General features: G+C 40.2%; 1 protein-coding gene across 1 annotated transcript in view; it reads left to right on the top strand.

The window, feature by feature from the left end:
- The first annotated feature begins 2,213 nt into the window (after nt 1–2,213).
- Nucleotides 2,214–20,388, top strand: part of LOC134190582 (uncharacterized) — a 32,654-nt gene continuing 14,479 nt past the window's right edge. Inside the window, exons 1-21 of the mRNA XM_062659036.1 lie at nt 2,214–2,243; nt 2,306–2,365; nt 10,830–11,035; nt 11,102–11,212; nt 11,275–11,394; nt 14,595–14,681; nt 14,746–14,810; nt 14,868–14,954; nt 15,016–15,073; nt 15,146–15,267; nt 17,151–17,225; nt 17,789–17,930; nt 18,006–18,054; nt 18,119–18,194; nt 18,251–18,367; nt 18,427–18,514; nt 18,571–18,651; nt 18,714–18,815; nt 18,887–18,956; nt 19,026–19,087; nt 19,161–19,229. Of these exons, the coding sequence (XP_062515020.1) occupies nt 10,832–11,035; nt 11,102–11,212; nt 11,275–11,394; nt 14,595–14,681; nt 14,746–14,810; nt 14,868–14,954; nt 15,016–15,073; nt 15,146–15,267; nt 17,151–17,225; nt 17,789–17,930; nt 18,006–18,054; nt 18,119–18,194; nt 18,251–18,367; nt 18,427–18,514; nt 18,571–18,651; nt 18,714–18,815; nt 18,887–18,956; nt 19,026–19,087; nt 19,161–19,229 (1,785 nt within the window). The 5' untranslated portion in view covers nt 2,214–2,243; nt 2,306–2,365; nt 10,830–10,831. The remainder of the gene's footprint in view (nt 2,244–2,305; nt 2,366–10,829; nt 11,036–11,101; nt 11,213–11,274; nt 11,395–14,594; nt 14,682–14,745; nt 14,811–14,867; nt 14,955–15,015; nt 15,074–15,145; nt 15,268–17,150; nt 17,226–17,788; nt 17,931–18,005; nt 18,055–18,118; nt 18,195–18,250; nt 18,368–18,426; nt 18,515–18,570; nt 18,652–18,713; nt 18,816–18,886; nt 18,957–19,025; nt 19,088–19,160; nt 19,230–20,388) is intronic.

The following is a 20,388-nucleotide window of genomic DNA, read 5'->3' as shown; positions in this document are numbered from 1 at the left end:
AATTGATGAAAATTACACTGTGTATCTATGTGGCCCGATGAACCACACTGGAAGCAAGTGAGTGCACAAGAAAGATTAATATCTGGACTAGTGAAAGAGAGTGACCACAAAGCGGGTCTCATTGGCAGCACAACGGCAAAATTCAAGGTTATATTTTGGCCATGCAGACAGATTGAAGTCCTTGTTAGCTTCTACTCTAAGACTTGTGTACTGAAACAGTTTTAAGCGCCTTGTGATGGATACACCAATGCTAGCTCGGGCATATGCGGGGAATACAAGAGACCAAGAGTTGAAGTTATTGATAACAGTTTGTGACATTTTGTGTGACTACCTTTGAACATTTGTCCCTCTAGTGCCCTGCCCATTGTTGCAATTCTGCAAGTAACTTCTTGAGATTAACAAGCTCACCAGATTGATCTTTTGTTTGATGGCATGTGAGACTATCCTTGCCAATGAGCTAATGGAATTGGGAAGTACTTTCAAGACTTCCATGAGGAGCACCGCCGTATCCACTCATCAGGTTTGTTGTGAATGGTTTGCAGATCTTCGTGTTTCGATATGCTGCTGGTCGGAGGATTAGTGGCACCTGTCAATTTGTCTCACATGCTGTTTGCTGTGTCTTTCACAGAAGGAAGACCTGTCAGTATGTAAGGGTTGCCTTGAACGTGAATGGTATTGTTTGGTGACTGTGGAACTCTCCAGACAAAGACTCAAAACGATGCTCCAGGTCAGCCAAAGAGGTGCAACTGCTTCTTGTATGATGCCCTAAAGTGCAACAACTTATGTGGCAGAGTGACTGCAGCAGGCTTTGATGGAAACGTCGCAGTGGCCAAACGTTTGATCCTTTATGGTTTCATGCCATTTTCCGAGAGGTGGTATTGGTGCAGGTCTATAGTTTGCACTGTGCTAGCTTGTTCAGCTGCTGAATGCTGAATAAACTGAGTGGCTTGATTACAACCCTGGCATGGGCGTAATTAGAACAGAGTACAAGAGTTGGAGAGCCGTAGAAGAAACTAAGGTTCATCGATAATTGATGAGATCTGTTGCTGGCTCAATGACAGATCTGTTATCAGGTAGGGGCTACTGTTGCTGCTGAAGCTCCTCCCAGTAACTGCTTATTGTGGTGGCAATTAAGTAATAATTTAAATGGACTTGCATATTTGTGGATTGATATCTTTACCACCTTTGACTCCAAATACAGAACCAAGGCTAAGCTTGTGTATTTTGTGGAGCAAGGTCAATCTTCTGTTGAGTGACTTTATAATGAAGGGCTTTCTTTTAGTAGGTAAATGCAGCTTTTGTGCCCAAAATGTTTGTAGAAGTAGCTGACAGTATTTTTGCCATCATCTACTTCGTTCTCCATTGGTCTGATCGACTTTTGTGTGGACTTTGTTATTCACCTTTATCTTGACATGTCAATAAAGAACTCAGAACTTAAGAAATGGGTTGGACAGAGTGGTGAAACTTAAAAAATGGGTTGGACAGAGTGGTGAAATTTGCATAGAAAGTACCATTGGATTTCAGTGTCCTCAGGAGTAGCAAATATGGCTTCCTTATGTCACTATTGGAATCTTGATGAGAGGCAGCTACTTGAGATTGTTTTGAAAAAGAAAGGGTTTTCCAGTCAAGGCAAGTGAAGGTTGGTGGTTCAAAACATATCTTGTTTCTTTTCACATTTGGTGTATGTTCTATAATTTTTGTATTTATTGTATTTCTATACCACCCTTGAATAAACTCTGCCTTTATTTTAGCACCAGTCTTGCAAGAAACAACACTGCCCTCAAATAGTCATGCCCTACTTGTTTACTGTATGCACCAATGTTGGTATACTAACATAGAAATGTCCGCCAAGCTTTGGTTGACTCCATTTCTATTCTATCTTTATGTACAATTACTTTTTATGCTCAAATGTTGTAAGAACTATTTCGTTGAAATACTTGAGGACAGGTATTTTGATAACCTTAGATTTTCCAGATAGCTCGCTCATCTTGCGACACTCATGCTCAATGCGTACTAGTAGTAGACATCACTCTTTAAATGCCCTATCTAAAATATTAATTATAAATAAATACTGTGACATTATTTGCAGAAATATGGTATATCTATTTTGTGCATGTTGTTTAATTGTAAGGAGGCAAGTTCTACAGCAGTTTATTATGTAACAGGTTATCTAAAGATGAAATCGCTTGTTTTCTATTTTAGCATTACTTGAACCGATTCAGGCCACAAGCAATGGATCGTTGGTACTCTTTTTGTGCTGGCCTAGCTCAATTTGTATCAGTAGACTCAACTATAGTTTTGACAGCAAGAGACAGAAGGGACTTTCAGCATCAAAGGCTTGTTGATGAACAGCTATATTGGCTTGGTATGTATTATTTGTTGTCTTCAACTGTGGTAGTTTATTGATTTTAATTGTGCATATTGTGATGTGGTTGTGGATTTTAATAACCTGCTCATCTGTTTTTGTTAACTGCCTACCATCTTAATTTTCTTGACAGAATATCGTTCTCGAATGAACAGTGCCTTTAAAGGGTCACTGAAATGTTAAAATCAAAAATTATTTTAAAATTTTTATACGATAGCTCTAAAGGCATACATACCACGAAAAATAATTTTAGATTTTTAAAAGCAAGGTTTCTATAAGAAAATTGCACCTTAATGTGCTTCCAGTTTATTGCATCCGGTTTGAGGAGCAGATTTGGGGTGTGTACATATGACGTAAAAGTGAGAACGGATGTTGCGGTAGCGCAAAGGAAATAGGTAACACACAAGACTCAAGCATGTGCTACGGTTAGAATGGTTAGATTATGTGTGGCAGCTGCGTGCTATAGTACGGTGAAAGGTGTAAGGCTCTTTCAGTTTCCAAAGACCCCAAACGAAGACGAAAGTGCATTGGCAGAACAAGTCAGACAAATGAGAGATTGCTGGGAAGCTGCAAGTGATTCTTCCGTCTTGTGTAGTCGTTATTTCGAAGCAGACTACTTTGAAGATGAGCCAGGATTGTGCAAGCAATTTAGTTTAGGCTACCGAGCTTGAAATTGAGACAAATAACGTGCATACTGATTAAGACAGTGCAAAGGCTGAGCAGTTGGAAAAACCAAGAAAGATGAGATTGGCATACGAAAAACGTGAAAGAAAGACAGTGGGTTGTATTTAGACTTTACAGAAGTGTACATATAGTGATGAACTATGAGTCACTGAACAAGTTATACAGTGGTACAGAATCTTCTATCTGCTGACAAGAGGCATGACAGCCAGTTTACACCATCTTGCTAATTAATGGTAAGATGTATATCTGTATATCTCCTGTGCAGCACAGAAATCCATTTTTGAGTAGAATTACTTAGTATTGTTTCTCATGAATTGGAGGAGGATCAGTTTTATGCAATGCCATAGTCCTGCTGTATGCAGTCTGCAGAACCCACACATCTAGGCAGACACCAGAGAATCCTGGGTGTTCAGTGATGCAGTTTTGTCAGTTACTTCTAAATATGTCCTGGCAACACCCACAATGATGACCAGAAGTAGCAACCACAGGTACATAGTTGTACACCTGAGCAAAATTGATAGTTCCACTACATGACTTGTAATATTAGCCTGAACTGTTTACTACCATGATAAATCAAGTAGTCGTTCGTTTTGCTTGTCTTTGGGTGCTACCAGCAATGGCGTCTCACTGGCGACAAACTCAAAGTTAGACAGCTCCACCTATATTACGGCTTCACTTTTGTCGTCTTCCGAGCCATTCTCCACATCACCAGTATCTACTCCATACAGTACTGAAAGTTCTACGCACACAGACCATTTCAAACCATCATACAACGACGATTTCAAAGGCTGACATAACCGTAAACAATGGTGTTTTGTCCGCTAACGATCATACCTCATAAAGAGTATGATCGCACAAAGCTTTCTTGAGACCGCCGCCGTCTGCATCACTAGAGCCTTTTGCTCTGTCACGTTCACTGCCTGAGCTAGTCATTGAAACATTTTTTGCTAAACACATTCATTCTCACTTTTACATCATATGTCCACGCCTCAAATCTACTGCTCGAAACCGGATGCGATAAACCGAAAGCACATTACGGCACACTTTTTGTATAGAAACCTTACTTTTAAAATCTAAAATTAATTTCCGGGTATGTACACCTTTAGAACTATCATATAAAAATTTAAATTAATTTTCAATTTTTCGTGTCAATGTCCCTTTTAATGAAAGCTGTATAGTCTCTTGTTTTAGCAGATAAAGGAATGCTGTGGCATTGTTTCATACAGTACACAGTAATAATAATGTATTTTCTCCGCACCTAAATGAGGTACAGTTCCCACTTGAGGGCAGACATAAGCTACACACGAACAAACTACATCACATCACGACTAAGCATAACCATCTCTATGTGTTGCATACTATTTCTTTAACCGTTTGTGTGTTAAGTACAACAGCATTACCAAGTCAATTTCTTCTTCCACTGACTTTCATAATTGAGATGACTTCCTAGTAGCCAGTGTGACCTCCACAACCAATTAAGCGGGTATTTGCTGTGAACATCTCTATGAATAATAATGAATGGTTGCTGCCTCATCATCAACTTGCACAGTAATACAGATGGTTTTTGTTGTATTGCTCTGTTTTGCTTTGAGATACTTGTTTTTTGGTGTAGTTTTAATTTATTATAAAAAATGTAATTCACATATGCTTATTTTTTGTGTCTTTCTGAGTTCACTTATGGCTGCAGAGACAAAGAAAAGTCACAGCAGGTTAATTCTCTGTCTCATGTCTTACACTTGCTTTGAATTTGGTCTTGCTTTACAAATAAAAGCTCAACTTCAAAGGTGGCTGGCACTCTTAGTCAGGCATCTGATAAAAGTCACAGTTAGTATCCAATTTGCTGGTCAAGTAGCTCTAGTGTATTGTCATGCAACTGTGTGCAGTGGGTGTACCTTTCTCAACACTCCCTGGTTTAGTTGATGAAAGTCTGCTGCACAAGCTGTTTCCTTTGGCTTTGCATCCATTCTTGCACACCAGGAAGTTAGTTCAGGAATTATATGATGAGATCAAACCAAGATCCTCTATTTATGTGTGTTCTGCCCTTACCTTCAATGTTAGACGGAGAGTGAACAGTGAAATTGGACAAGCATCTAGCTGAAGTTTAGTTTCATAACTTTAGTTGACTGAGCCGATTAAGAAGGGTGAATAATGCCAGATGCTGATCATCAGTTATACTGTGTTAATTAACTTGTGCCAGTAGTTAACATCTATGTATAGCAGGTAGCTGTGGAGATCTTTGACAGCAAAAAGTGACAGCACTCCGGCTCTGATCTCTCCTTATGGCAAAGAGTCTGGGACAATTTGCCAAGGATGCTGAATGGCTTTCTGCCTTGTCCAAACAGCTCCCATTCTGCTAGTACATGCCGTGGTATTTCTCATGGATAACGTTTGTGTAATTTTTGTTTCACTTGGAGTTTATGGTGTTTGGGTACACAGCCTTGTGGGGCTTGTCAGATATTCCTCTTGTGTTGGTGAAGGGGCAGTTACTTCAGCATTGGGTCTGGAAAAGAAGGCTGTACTATTGGAGGTCTTAATTACAGTCACGTGTCACTTATCTGACCCCTCGGGACCGGACATCTGTTGGGTAAGTGAAAATGTTGGATAACTGAAGCTGTTACGAACTCAACTATTGTAACTCAGCATTTTTTCACATTAGGTATACTGAATGTAGATGTAGAATGAATGTAGATGTAGAATGCAACGAGAAGAAATAGTTGAACTCACTCTCAAACTTGTTTCAAGAAACAACTGACATGACGTGGATGCGCATGTATGTACACGTATGCAGCTGACCAGCACTGTGATCACACACGTGACAAGCTTGACCTGTCGGGTAACCATTGTGTCCGATAAGTGAACGTCAGATAAGTGGCACGCGACTGTACCAGTATGGACATGTCTTATCATTTTCACAAAACTTGTTGGCTTTTTCATAATCCTTTTTTGCATTGTCTTGCACTGCCTGACTATTCTCTTGGTCTTTTGAAGGATAAATTCTTGATCCCTCTGGAATTTTTGGGATAGTGAAGTGTCATGATTTCCTACTATGATGCAAACTGGTGCATTCCGCAATGCAGTAAACCAATAGATAGTTTTGGATATCATGTGCTCCTTTGCAAATGTTGAGGAGGAGCTATTTATCGTTATGATAACGACGTGGACAATGTTTAAATGCTATCTTCATTTTAGTTTTATTTCGAAAAGAACTGACTGATCAGTTTGAAGGAAAGCAAAGACCAGATGTAGCAGTTTACGATTATGTTGATGGAAAGCTTTGTTAGACATTACAATTGCCCATCCATGTGCTAGAAATATATTAAAGTGCTCTTCCAACATAACAGCAGAACGAGAGAGGGCAAAAAATAATAAGTGCCTGTAAATGGCTTTAGATTCATCCCTTTTGTCCTTTCGTCATTGAAGTGTTTGGTTGAGGGGGTAAAGATGCTGGCTGAGTCAATTATGTACAATGGCTCAAACTGGCTTCTCTTGCTCTTGGAATGTCATCTATTCAGTTTCGTACCTCCTGGAGGCGATGTCTGAGTTTAAGCGTACAAAGACCATTGTGATGTGTCACACAGTAATGAATCACATCATCTCTGTGAAATAGCTCTATTACTAGTTGAGTACAAGTTACAAAGAACTATGTATATTTAGGTCATGTGATAGGCATGCTATTGGTCATGTGACTACTACCACTTACTAACTACATATAGTACTTACATTGTGGAAGGGGTTGTCACAGATCCAATCTTGTTGGTGACTTCACCACTATTGGTCATGTGACTACTACCACTTGCTAACTACATACAGTACTTACATTGTGGAAGGGGTTGTCACAGATCCAATCTTGTTGGTGACTTCACCATTCTCCCCAACTTTGTTCTGTATCCTACTGAGACCGGATAAGAAGGATCTGATGCAGGTGATACTGACAAACTTTGCAGAGGACTAGATGGTGGTGGCCCTGTTGAGCTGTTAGGTGACATTTGGTGTGCCCCAGTTCACTAGGCGGTACCATCCAATGGCTAGTAGCAGACTCCAATGGCTGGCAGCAGACCCCAATGGCTCAGTGGCAGCAGTTTTGCAATGTTGATTTGCTACCAGTGTTGACTTGTGCAGTTGCCCACGATTTCGTCATTACTTCTGCCCATTGCTATCACACCTGACTACCAATGAGTTGGGCATTTGTGGTGTCTGACTTTTGAGGTCCTTGGAAGCGGTGGACATTTTACCAGGTCTCCTGGTTTCAGCTCAGGTAGTGGCATGACTCTAAGTTTCTGATCGTGGTAGTTGTACTGTTTACATTTTTTTGTCGGAAGTGCTGTCTTACTTGAGATGGATCATGCTGTGTTGCTTGTAGGAGTTGCTGTTCTATGGGAAGCAGTTTCCGTGAATGTCTACCCATCAGAAGTTGTGCTGGGGACTCATTGAGGCCTGTTACCGGTGTAGAGTGGTAGTCCAGGAGCGCCTTGTCGTTATCCACAGCTTTCTTCCACATTTTTTACTGTCTGGATTTCTCTTTCCACTGCACCATTGCTCTGCTGGTTGTGCGTGCTGCATGTGATAAGATGAATTGCTAAGTAGTTGCGAAACAACTTGAATTCTTTGGAGCAGAGTTGTTGTCCATTGTTGCTCCGTAATGTTTCTGGTATGCCGTACCGGCAGAACTGCATCTTCAGTGCTAGTACAACGGAGGCTGTCGATAACTGTTTCAGTCCGTCTACGTTGATAAAAAAAACTTAAGAATAACAGTCGACCAATAGTACTGCTCTGACTTAAACTGAAACAAATCGATGCCCACTTTGACGAAAAGCAGTTGGGAACCGTCAGTGGTTGAAGGGATTCTGCAGAGGGTCGGGTTGGCACTTCGGCACAGTGGCAGCAGTTGCGGACAGTGTTCTCAATGCTTGCATTCATAGTTGGCCAAAAGAGGACATCACGAGCTCTCTGCTTACACTTGACCATTTCTAAGTGGGGTTCATGTATCGCTCTTCAGCAGCTTATGATCATTGTGCACGGTTACGTGCTTGCTGAACACGTACTGATGAAAGTTTGAAGTTGCATTCAGAATAGGTAACATTTCTTTGTCGATTTGTGCGTATTTTTGTTCTGCATTAGACATGGTCTGTGAGGTGTACACTAGTGGTTTGCCCTCTGTAGTAAAATTGCTCCAAGTCCTTTGCTGCTTGTATCACACTGTATCTTCACCAGTTCTCGCACGTTGAGGTATGCTAAACAGTGGATGGCTGCACAGATCCTTCAGCTTTTCAAAGCTTTGGTGATGTGCTGGCTGCCAGGTGAAGTCATAGTTTGCTTTCAGTAATGCCCTCAGGGATTCGTCAACGTTGTTAGGTTTGGGATGAATTTGGACAGGTAGGCCATGAACCCTAGGAAACGCTTTACTTCCTCCTTGCTTTGGGGAGCAGGCATTGCTGTGATGGCTTGTACTTTCCCTGGGTCCTGTTGTAGGCCTTCTGTGGTGATTAGGTGCCTGACATTCAGGACAAACGTTATACGTACTTTGTACTTCCAAAATTGAGTTTCTAATTGCACTGTGTTCCTTTCTCAATGACACTGCGGAGGATGAGGTCTAGATGATCTCTGTCTCGACTGGCGATGAAAATGTCATCTATGATTGCCATGGCCCCCTCGATGCCTTGCAGCATTTCATCCATTATTCTTTGGAATATTTGTGGGGCGCACTTGACTCCAAAGGTTAGTCTAAGCCACCTATACTGGCCAGTTGGCATGTTAAGGCCGTCTGTAGGTATGATCGTGATCGAGTACGATCTGGAGAAACACAGACTTAGCGTCTAGGACTGAAAAAATTGTGGCATTGGGAATGTTGTTAATCACCTCCTCAACTGTTTTCATGGGGTGATGTTTTCTTTTGATGACTTTGTTGAGGTTGCTTGGATCATTGCATAGGTATGCGCACTTTGTTGTTATTGAGGGAAACGACCATTGAGCTCGCCAATTCTGTTGGCCAATCTTCACAATGTGGCTATCACTTTCCATTTCTCTCAGCTTCTTGATTACTCTTTCTTGTAAGGCTGCTGGCTGTCTCCTCATGAATGGTTCTTCTAACTCCAGGATTAATTTTAATTGAGTAGGTCTCAGGAAGGGTCGGTCCCAGTGATGTTGGCTAGGTTCGGGAACTCCTAGTTTTTGTGAGGCACTGTTGTTCACAAGTCTAGTTCATGGATTCATTTGATCAATCCCAACTTCTGGCCAAGTCTCCTGAGATTACATCTATCTGTTGTAGAGTGACCACGTCGAACTCTTTTTGTTGTTGGTGTCATTGTGTCTGATAAGAAGCCTGGTAATGCCTACAGGGTGGAGCCTATGATTGATGAAGGAGTACAAAATTTTGTTTGATTTCCTCAGTGTTCCAGGGCTGGGGAATGTTTTGTATGTTTCTCTGGTCATCACATTGCACCTTGCATCTGTGTCGATTCTGAAAAGTATGTCCTTTCCGCCTGTTTGATGAGTGGTCTGCCATTTGTCGGGACGACCATCCCTAGAGGATGAAACTGTATTGATGTTTAAGATCGCTCTTTTGTAAGATGGGGGCGTATTCATCGTTTAGTGTGTCCTCTCTGTCACTGCTAGACAGTGTGCTTGGTTCCTTGTTGGATTGTAGAAGTTATCTCGGCAGCCAGCCTCTTCCTGCATACAGTATGCCAGCGGTTTTTCTTATCGCAAAACGTGCATTGTGAACTTATAGCAGGGCGTTTACCGTTGGTTCGGACATGGGTCGCCTCCTTTTCACTGCTGCTGCATGTGTGTTTTTCTTTGTTGCCTGGGTCTCTTCTTTTCTTAGACATATCTGTGGTGCTGGTGTTTTTGAAAGCTTTGGTCTTATTGGTGTCACCTTTGGGTGGTGACGCTGCTGTGCCCGTCACGTGTACTCTAGTGTTCTCACCTCACTCAGATGTTGTTGAGACAGTTTGTACTGGCATGCAGTGTGGATAGCTTTGTCTAGTGTGAGACCCTCTCCTTAATTTAGGAGGCGCTCTTGTCCCATCTTGTGAGAACCCCCACAATGATCCTGTCTAAGGACATCGTCATTGTCTATGAAAATGCAGTCCATTGCAAGTAAGCGCAATTCTTTCAAGAATGTGTTAAAGCTCTCACCAACTAAAATTTTGATTCCGTTTCTGGAATTGGAAATGTGTGATGCATTTCTTTTTCCACGGGCTAACATTATTTTTTACTTTGTCGAGTATCTTGGTGGGGTCTTCTTTTCGTCATCCTCCCATGTGAGGGTTTTGTATACCTCGCGGCCTTCATGCCTGATCCACATGCCAAGCCAGCTTGCTTTCTCTTTCTTTTTTGCCTTGCTGACTGGGCCATCGAGGACAAAATTGACATGTTCTCTGAATCATTTGAACTTTTCATAGAGGTCTGATGCGCCCCAGTTTATGACAGGATGATCAAATGTGAAGTTTGCCACCATCTCAGTCTGCTTCCATGAATGAGTCAGTGATGTGGTAATCCGTTACTCCTGATACCATGGGAGGGAGGAGGGAGGGAGGCAGGGTGGGAGAGGATGGGAGAGGGAGGGAGGGTGGGAGAGGATGGGAGAGAAAGGGGATGTGAGGGAGGGAGTGAAAGGGATGTGAGGGAGGGAGAGAAAGGGGATGTGAGGGAGGGAGGGAGGGAGAGGATGGGAGAGAAAGGGGATGTGAGGGAGGAGGGAGAGGATGGGAGAGAAAGGGGATGTGAAGGAAGAGGGAGAGAGCGATAGTTGTCTACTGTAACTGGTTTGTTTACTTAGAAATGGAATTGCAGAAAGCTGTTACAAAACGGCACATGCGTCCTTGGATAATTGTCATTTTTCATGTCCCTCTTTATTCAAGTGGGAAATATGGTGCTCGTGCAAATACGTTTGACTACTGGAGAGAGTATCGAACTGTCTTAGAGCCACTGATGTTTAAATACAAGGTTGATTTGGTTGTGTCTGCACATGATCACATGTATCAGGTTGGATTGTACATTCAAAATTGGTGATGTATTTATTTATTTGTATTGAAATGTTGTTGCATGCAGAGAACATTTCCTGTGCTAAAGCTTAGACCTGAAACAAGGAAGACTAATGTGTTTGTGAATCCACAATGTCCAGTATATGTTGTGTCTGGAAATTTTGGACAACCAACTTATGTAAGGAAGGATTGTCTCCATGGATTTGCTGTTTTTCTACATGCATACTCTACAATGATTAGGATGCTGAATCGTGGATTCGCTCACCAGCATGGAGTGCATACAGAACTGAGAATAAGCAGAATGACGCATTAAATCTTGTTGGTTATGCTCGATTGAAGATTACGAAGACTGAACTGATGGTACATTATTTTAGCACTTCTATTTACTTAGTTTAGTTTTAAATTTTTCTTGTCTGACGAGCCTTACGTCATTCATATGTGAGTTATTTTGGTTATCTCTGATTATTATGCTGATTTTGTTTTATTTATTTGCCAGTGATTGCCAGCTAGGTTATTGAAGTGGATGTGGAAACAATAGAAGGTTATCCTAGCAGGCTTACCACAAAGCTTATTCATAGTAGTGATTTGTGAGTGTGAAACAAATCTACCCACTATACGGCTTGTCAGCTTGCTTGTGTAAAGGTTAGCAATAGTTATGAGGTTACAATGTAGTAGAACTGTGTACATTGTAGTGTAGGTTGCAAAATTGAAGGAACAAGATAAAACTGGAAACATATGACATCATGGATGGTGTTTGTACAGACATCAGTTTGACCTGTCATGTTAATAATGGACCTGGCAATAATTGGATCTCATGTCCATTAGTGGCAGCCGCTAATGGACCAGGGTTAGGGCTAGGATTAGGGTTAGGGCTGGGGTTAGGTTGAATTTTAGAGAACCCCGTCCATTTGTGACTCCCAAAATTGGATCTCAGTCCGTTTTTGGCCATGCTCTAAATGTGTTGTTACAGATTCATCTCAGCAACTTACAAAAAATTCTAGTCCTTGAGAAGTTAGAGGAGGGTTGCATGTACTGTAGTATTGCACATGTCACCTTTGTCATATTTTGAAGTGGATCATACCGTTTTCTATATATGTATTTCCTTGTCAACAGTTGTTTATATGATTTTATCAGACTTGCGAAGACTGGTGTGAGCTTCTCAAATCTACATAATTTCCAGATCAAATTTGCAAGCACTGTACTGGATTTCCTCATTTGGGAGCTGGACTTTCTATTGCTGCTGGTCTCATTTAGCTGCTGGGTCCTGAATAATGTTAGGACAAATAAGTGCCAGCCGTAATGCCTCTAGTCTACACCTACAACACGTTACAAACATGTGTACTTCTACTAGAGATTAATAAACCTTGTGGTGGTTTGACATAGGGTATGATGCAGACTCGGACCAGAAGACAGGAAATTTATCGATATTTGTTGCTGCATTGTAGGTAGTCTGGAATTGATATGTGGCAAGCATGATCAACACAAAGTTACTTCCATTTTGCATCTTATCACTGTTGGGCACTTGTTGACAATAGTAAATACCAGTAGCTGTGGCCTCATCTTCCCACCAGCCTTGTTTTCTTGCTAAATCTAAAAACCATTGAGTTATATATAGGCACCAAAACTTCAAATGAGGAAATGTGGTAGTCACTTTAACTTCATGGTATCTCAGATCAAATATGCTAGTAGTCACAGCTTCAAGTTTGGATCTTGTCAATTCAAATTTGTTAGTAACCATATCAAATTGACTTTCTGTCACTTCAAATTCATCAGTGTAGTCCAAATCAATTTGGCATTATGTCAAACAAAATTTGTTATTGGACACTCCAGATTCATAATACATGTCAAAACAAATTTATTCACCATCATTTCAAATTTTGAGACGTCAATTCAAACTTTTACAGAAGCCAGTTTGTATACATTTTATATTCACCACAATAAGTAGCTTGACTCTGTCAATTCACCTTACAAACCCCCGTTTACACAACATTATTGGACCCAGGTCTGACCCCGGCAGAACCAGGACCGTCTGTTTACACGACAATTATTTGGGTTGAGGTATGCCCCAGGCCCACGGGCACGGCTCACTTTTGAATGCTGGGTCAAGCCCGGTCATGATATAGCTTTGCCCATCATTAACTAGTTCAAGCATGCAGTTATGGCGGAAAATCGTGAACTCATCTTACGTGCTTTTCAATTAATTTTAGTCATTTTAGTCATGCCGTTGAGCTGATTTTGCACGCTCTCATCATGAGTGCTATCACCTCTTCATCAGTCCATATATAGTACACTTCTGTGTCCCCGCCATTGTTTACAGACCATGCGATTGACTCTCACTTCAGACCCTGCACATCTAGCTGAGATACTGATGGTGGCTATAGACTGTGAACACAGAACAGGGTCATGCCCAAGACTACGGGGGCCCAGGACTACGGGCCAGGGTCGAGCTCGGGACATAATTTATTGGGCCCCCGTATAAATGCTGCTCAAGATGTTCATGTACAAGTATGACGAGCACTAAGTATTTGTACATGGACTTCTTAGGTGAGAACGAAGAGTAGATTGGCAGAGGTGAGCCACTTCCTGAGGTGAATATGAATTGTCTTTTTTTTGTGTGTGTGAAAGTTTGAATTGACACTTCACAAATTTGAAGTGACGGAGGACAATTTGGTTTGACATATTGTGAATTTGAAAATGATTAGTCCAATCAATTTGGTATTACGTGAAATCAAATTGTGATAGAATGCCAATTTTCTATGACTAGTCTTTAAATTACAATTGTCTTTGTTGCCCACCAGTCATTTGCTTCTGTAGTCTTGCATATGCACCCTTTCAATGCCGGTTGATGATGATATCTTTGCGTGTAACACATTCCAGAAACCTCTCCTTGCTGTCCTGTTGCAATGGCTAGCTCTTCCCTCGAGAGGCTAAAATCATCCTCGCTTGGGTCTTGATTGACTTCTTTTGCCATTTAGCAGCATCACCAGGTGGGATAAAGAGACAACTAACAAACTAGACTTATTGTCTAACTCGTGGGAACAAAATGGGTTGATGTGTTTGTGATTTGTTGTAAACACTTAGCTTCCCTGTCGACCTGTCAACAATCACTTGACAACAATCACTTGAGACCACAAACACCCACATCAAATCCTACACTCCTTACACTTATTATATTTGAGTGAAAAGTAATGGCCGGCCAGCAGTCCTAGTAATCAATTAATCATACAACAAATCATTTAAATTATGGCTGGTTTAGCATTATCATCAATAATTTATCTTTATTCTTGGGGCTTTGCCCTTGATAATTAGTCTAGGCTTCCCGTTGGCTAATTATTATATATAACTAATGAGCTTGTATCAGAGTCCTGGTTGTTTTTATTATAATTTTTATTCAATGGAGTGTTTATTGTATCACGGATTGCTTATCCGTAGGAACTATGCAGTCTTTGCAAGTTGCTGATAATTGTAATAAATGTTAACTGCAAAGTTGTCTTACTTAATTAAGCCATTGGTTTACAGATGTTGTGGCAGTGTACATGATCTCTACTTTACTGTTTTAGATTGAATATGTTACATCTTCTCAAAGAAAGGTACGAGACTCTGCAGCATTAATTAAAACATCTCAGCTGCATCTTCATCGTCATACAGTAGGTGTGCCTTCTGGCTTGTGCTGGCTGTGATTTATGTTGATTTTCAGCTCTGGAATTGTAGCTTATTTCACGAGGTAGTGATCAATGGTTGTTGCGAGAGTTGCCATTAGGGAAGGCATCTAATTTGTACGTAGTCAACTTTTGAATGGTAATGGAAATTTACTTTTAAGTATTGATGGTTAGATCAAATGATTGGAAGCAGGTTGTCACTCCTGCTGGCTATGGTCAGATAGAGATCACTCAGTATGGAGGTACAGAAGTGATAAAAAGGTGAAACATCTGTATGTGCTTGCTGCACAATTTTTGTGGTACCAGCACATTAATTTCTTAGTGACTCATATTTATATCGACACAGCTTTCATCTCCCTTGTGTATTACAACAAGCACATGTAACTGATAGTAGCTTCAACTACTTAACATTACTTTATTTTGTCATAAATGCATGGTTTGTGTCAATCTAGAAATTCACTTTATCAGTGGCATCTGATGATGGAGCACTTGTTGTTGTTAATGGTCATGTAGTTTTGGACAGCTATGGTCAGAAACAACGATGGAAACCGGAAAATGAATACTGGACCAACAGGTTTATGTTTGTTTTGTATTATATATATATATATATATATATATATATATATATATATATATATATATATATATCAATTAGAGCAGTGTGTTATTGTGTTTTGCTGTGTTGTGCATTATTAGCCTTGAACAAAAAAATACTTGTTTGATAGCATGTGCATACATGCCCAGAGGGTTGTTTTTGATAAAGGACAATCACTTCTGTTATTGAATTGCATATACAACAGTGTTGTTCCAGAAGAAGCAGCACAGGCAATTTTTATTGGGGAGGGCAAGGGCTGGGTAAAACATGTCAGAATAGCTATCATTTTGCTGGGTAGGAATATTCAGTGTCAGCCAGTGAAAGTAATTGTTACAGTGATGAACAGTGAAGTAGAACAGACTTCGTGTAATTCAAGTGTTCACTGATTGTTTATTTGTCATCTTTCAATTTGATTATTGTTTGCTCACTGGAAGGAAATAAGTAAGTACGTACATAGACGTATTTACAAGACTCATGATTCTAGAATATTGAGGATTTTAATACTCTGTGGTCTTTATGCACTTCATTAGTGTAAGCTTCCTGTAATACATGCAGGCGCACGCACACCTGGAACCCGGAATCTTGAATCCTGCCACGTTGCCCACTATAATGGCTTACGCCAAGCAACACTTCTCTTCAGACTCGGTATTCTTGAACCAGCACTTGATTGTTGTTTCTTGACTGTGGTTAGATCATACATCAAGTTTTGTGTCTATTCACCATTGTTTGACATCATGTCCAGGCTGTTTGATGTCATATACTTCGCTACTCAATAACAGTTTCTGATGTCTTTGTGAGGGCATTCTATCAACATAGCCTAGCCATGTAAATGCCTTCGACAGATTTGTATCTCTCTAGGTTCCTCATCTGCTAATGGCCGAATCTGTTTATTTGTGATCCCATCTTGTAACTCTCAGAATGGTCCTAAGGCATCTCAAATGAAAAGTTGTTGAGGCGTTGAATATTGGTCCATGTCATTGGCCAGGTTTCTGATTCATACAAAAAGGTTGATAAAATTAAGGTTTTGAGCACTGTAACCTTGTCTGCTTACCGAAGTTTTTATTACTGAACACTGCATGTGTGCGTGCGTATGCATGTGCACGTGCATACACACGCACACACACACACACACACACACACACACACACACACACACACACACACACACACACACACACACACACACACACACACACACATTGATCTATTGATTGTTTGTGTCAATGCACTCTGTGTCTTATCGAATGGATCTTTGGATGAGAGGCTAGGAACTCTGTTGCCAATCCATATATCCCATCAATGAGGACTAGTGCGTTTTCTGTATGGGAGCCGAGGGATGAACGGGAATATGCTTGTGGAATCTTATTAATGGTTTTTCATTAAAGTTGTACCTTACCGTATTTCCGCGTATAGTGCCCCATGCTCAATTAGTGCCCCACTGGGTAGTATTCAAACCCAGTTATATGCATGTGCTTCTATCAATGTGTACATTTGAGATGAAATGAACATCCAGATAGAAATTCTAAGTGACGATGAAGATTCAACATATGCAACAGGCCAGGAATACAACTCAAGTAAAAGAGAACGTAGCCAAGGGGTAACTGTAAGATTAGATTAGGTAGTTTGTTTGTGTAGTGTGATGGTATGCAAACAAATATGCAACAGTCTCTGTGCTTGCAAAATATTAATGCCCCATGCTTGAATTGTGCCCCATGCTAAATAAATGTCCCATGTTTCAGAACTATGAAAAATAGTACCCCATGGGGCACTATTCTTGGAAATACGGTATATTTTCAGGATTTTTGTGCACTTTGATGGTTGATGTATAGTTTTGACCAGTGCTTAATCTCATTTATTGTTAGGGACATTAATATTCCGATTCATTATATGAAGATTGGAAATACTAATCATGTTGCTGCTCATGTCTTTAATAAAAGGTCTGTTGTACAGTATAACCTCATTAATCATAATAATCTTGTCTCAGAAAGTTCATTTAGTGGTTTGGACTAACGAAAACGCGTAGTCTCAGATTCCAGACCTTACTTCAGAGAATGTGCACTGACCAAACTACATACGGTCTTCTTTAGCTTTTTGTAGCTTGAGAGTTTTGCGGACCTCCTAAGTCTCATTCCAAAGTTCTTCCTGATGTCTGAAACTGTACTTTGGTAAATGGTATAAGATTAGGTTTGCAATGCATCCTGACTTCTTGTCAGTTGTTGGTGTCTTATGCGCATGCTTCAGCTTTTTCCTAGTCTTCCTGGTGAACAGCATATCTAAACAGTGTGGAGACCACACATAAACATGTGGCAGTTTTCAGAGCTTTGAACCTCGAAGTGTATTTTAGGTCTGGTGTAACGAGGCATAGTCCTGAGAACCGTTTGGATTAGCAAGGATCTGGACTAATGAAGTTCAGCTTAATGAGGTTTTACTGTATTTGTAATAATCAAGGACTTCATTGGGTAGTTGCATTGTGTTTACTATACAATTCTGTTATTACTAGACATTCCAGAAGTCATGTGTGGGATTTGGAGCTAGAAGCTTTAATGCCAGTAGAGTATATAGATCAACTATACAAAAGCCATTTGAATGAAAGTGAACACAGCAATTGTTCTGTGGTAAAGCCAAATACTGTAGCAATTAAGGTAGTTTGAGCTTTGGACATTGGTACACAGGGTTTTATGTTGTGGTAACTATGGTAGTTTTGATTTATGTTTTAGTATAGTCAATTGTTGACCAAGCAATCGAACATTAGAAATCCAGAAAGAGGTTAGCCAAGCGGTTTTGCCCTTTTGCTGCATAAGAATTGATTATGACTGATGTCATATTGAAGGTATATCTGCTGGTAGTACTGTTGACTTAAAGAGTTTTGTTCCACTGGAAAAATCAGATCTCATATACTTGATGCAGTGGGCAAGGACTGTTGTACAAAACCTGTGTTTGTGTCATATCGTTTGTGTCTCAGGCATGGTATTACTTTGGTGCACAGACTCTACATTCTTAGCGGATTGACACAAAATGAACTGCTAATTCAGTTTCCAGCTGCATTGGAGAAAGACTTTTCTGTTGTTGAGGATGTGGGGTGTGATTTGGTATTTTTGTTTTGAAATTGCGACTGTGATGTTAGTACACATTTAACAGAATGAAGATTACAGTTGGCTTTTGCTACTGTTTGAATAAATCTTGCAATGGGATTACGTCTGGCGATATTTTGCAACTTATTGACCAGGTTTAGTCATGAAATTTTTGCAACATAATTTAGTCTACTTTGTTTTTGTGTTTTAGCTGAAACATGTCTTGGTTTCCAACATTAATTTGTTGTTTGGCTTGGATGCTCGATTTCTAGGGTCAACTGGACATTGCCAGGTCATGCAGTACCATGCGGTGGAGTACTAAAGTTTGCAAATTGCCTCTACTTCTTGCTTTAGGATGCTAAATTGAGAACAGACAGTCTTTCAATAGTGACCAAAGCACTTGCTACTTTGCCTGGTTGTCAACATCTGTTGATTCCAACTGTGAAACAGCTGGAGGTGATATGTATTTATCATGATGTATTTAATTGGTAACATTCTGATTTACAATTATGTGTGTGCATCGGTAGATACTTGCAATGCAACTTAACTCTGATAGGCTGTGCCTGTCTTCATCATTATGTAATTCCTCAAGGCTGGGTTATTGATGTGTGTTGTCATTGTAAAAGATGCTGTAACTAACGAGATACTGTAATATTATGTGTAAAGGCTTACATAGTCAACTTACAATTGAAGGTGGTCATCACCTAATTGGTGCTGTGACAGGAAAGGTACGTGTAGTTTTGATGTTAACATGTACATGTGAGGATTTAATTAACACAGCTTCGGTTACTTTGAGTGTAGGAAGCATCATATTTTCCATTTGCTTACAACCATTCAATGCACAGTCTCACAGGAGGATATTTAGACATGGTATGCTTTATGTATTTATAGTGTTATTTCACGATTGCATTAATTAATTAGGTTAACATTTATATTACAAATACTTTGAGTAAGTGTCGTTAAGTGGCATTTACAGTACTTGATGTAGTCAAGCACTAAGTACCCTTGTTGTACTTGGTGTATTTTCATCTTAATTACGTGAGAATGACAGGTGGATTGGAAGACTTGAGCCACTTGTGGTGGTGAATATAAAATGTGTGCAAACTGGCTACTGTAAATATTAAAGTTTTAATTAATGTCTCACAAATTTGAAGTGCCAGAGAATGAATTAGTTTAATAGTGTGAATCTGAAGTGTTGAACAACAAATTGGTTATAATGCTAATTTGAGTTTAGTAATTATGAATTGAAGTGACAGAATGTCAATTTGACATGACTACTGACAATTTACAGGGATGACGGAACGGGGGGGGGGGGGGGGGGAGATGTTCTCTAATATAGGGATTGGGGGCATTGCCCCTCCAATACTGGACGCTATGTAATTGGACTTTGTTTCAGCAAACAATGATCGAAGAAAATACTTTGGAAGTTTTCTTGCTTGCAAGTAGACATAATATTGGATGGTGTTGTTGTTGACTCACTTGATACATCCTCATGATCATTTGTGTGCATGCTGCTATAGCTACTTCTGTCACAGATTAATCAATGGACAAACTAACCATATTCAGTTAAAATCAAAATGGCAGCAGTCTGTTAAGAAATTTCTATCCCCCATTCAAAGGAGCTTCCACCACCCCTGAGTCTTATATTTGAATTGAAAGATAGGAACTTGAAGTGAGTACACTGCACCAGCACATTCGATCTGACAGAATATGAAATTGAAGTGATTACTTGCAAATTTGAACTGGAAATGGTGTAGAGATGGAGCTGACATAATTGAAGTTCCCTATGAAGCTGCAATTTGCAATGAACTGCACTGCTGTGATTGATCATTGACAAAGGCTACAACTGCTTTTAACAGTCTGAGGGAGGTTATATGGTCAGATTGGCTAAATGTTGCATTCGTATAAGACATCTGCATAGAACAATGCAGACAGGTAGGAACGAATTATGAATTGAGACGTCAAAAAAGAACTGCGCAAGATGATTACATGATTGAGATGGATTTGATATGGTAAACAATGATATGAT

The sequence above is a fragment of the Corticium candelabrum genome, chromosome 15, assembly GCF_963422355.1.
Source record: "Corticium candelabrum chromosome 15, ooCorCand1.1, whole genome shotgun sequence".
NCBI lineage: Eukaryota > Metazoa > Porifera > Homoscleromorpha > Homosclerophorida > Plakinidae > Corticium > Corticium candelabrum.
This window is presented reverse-complemented; position numbering and strand designations above follow the sequence as displayed.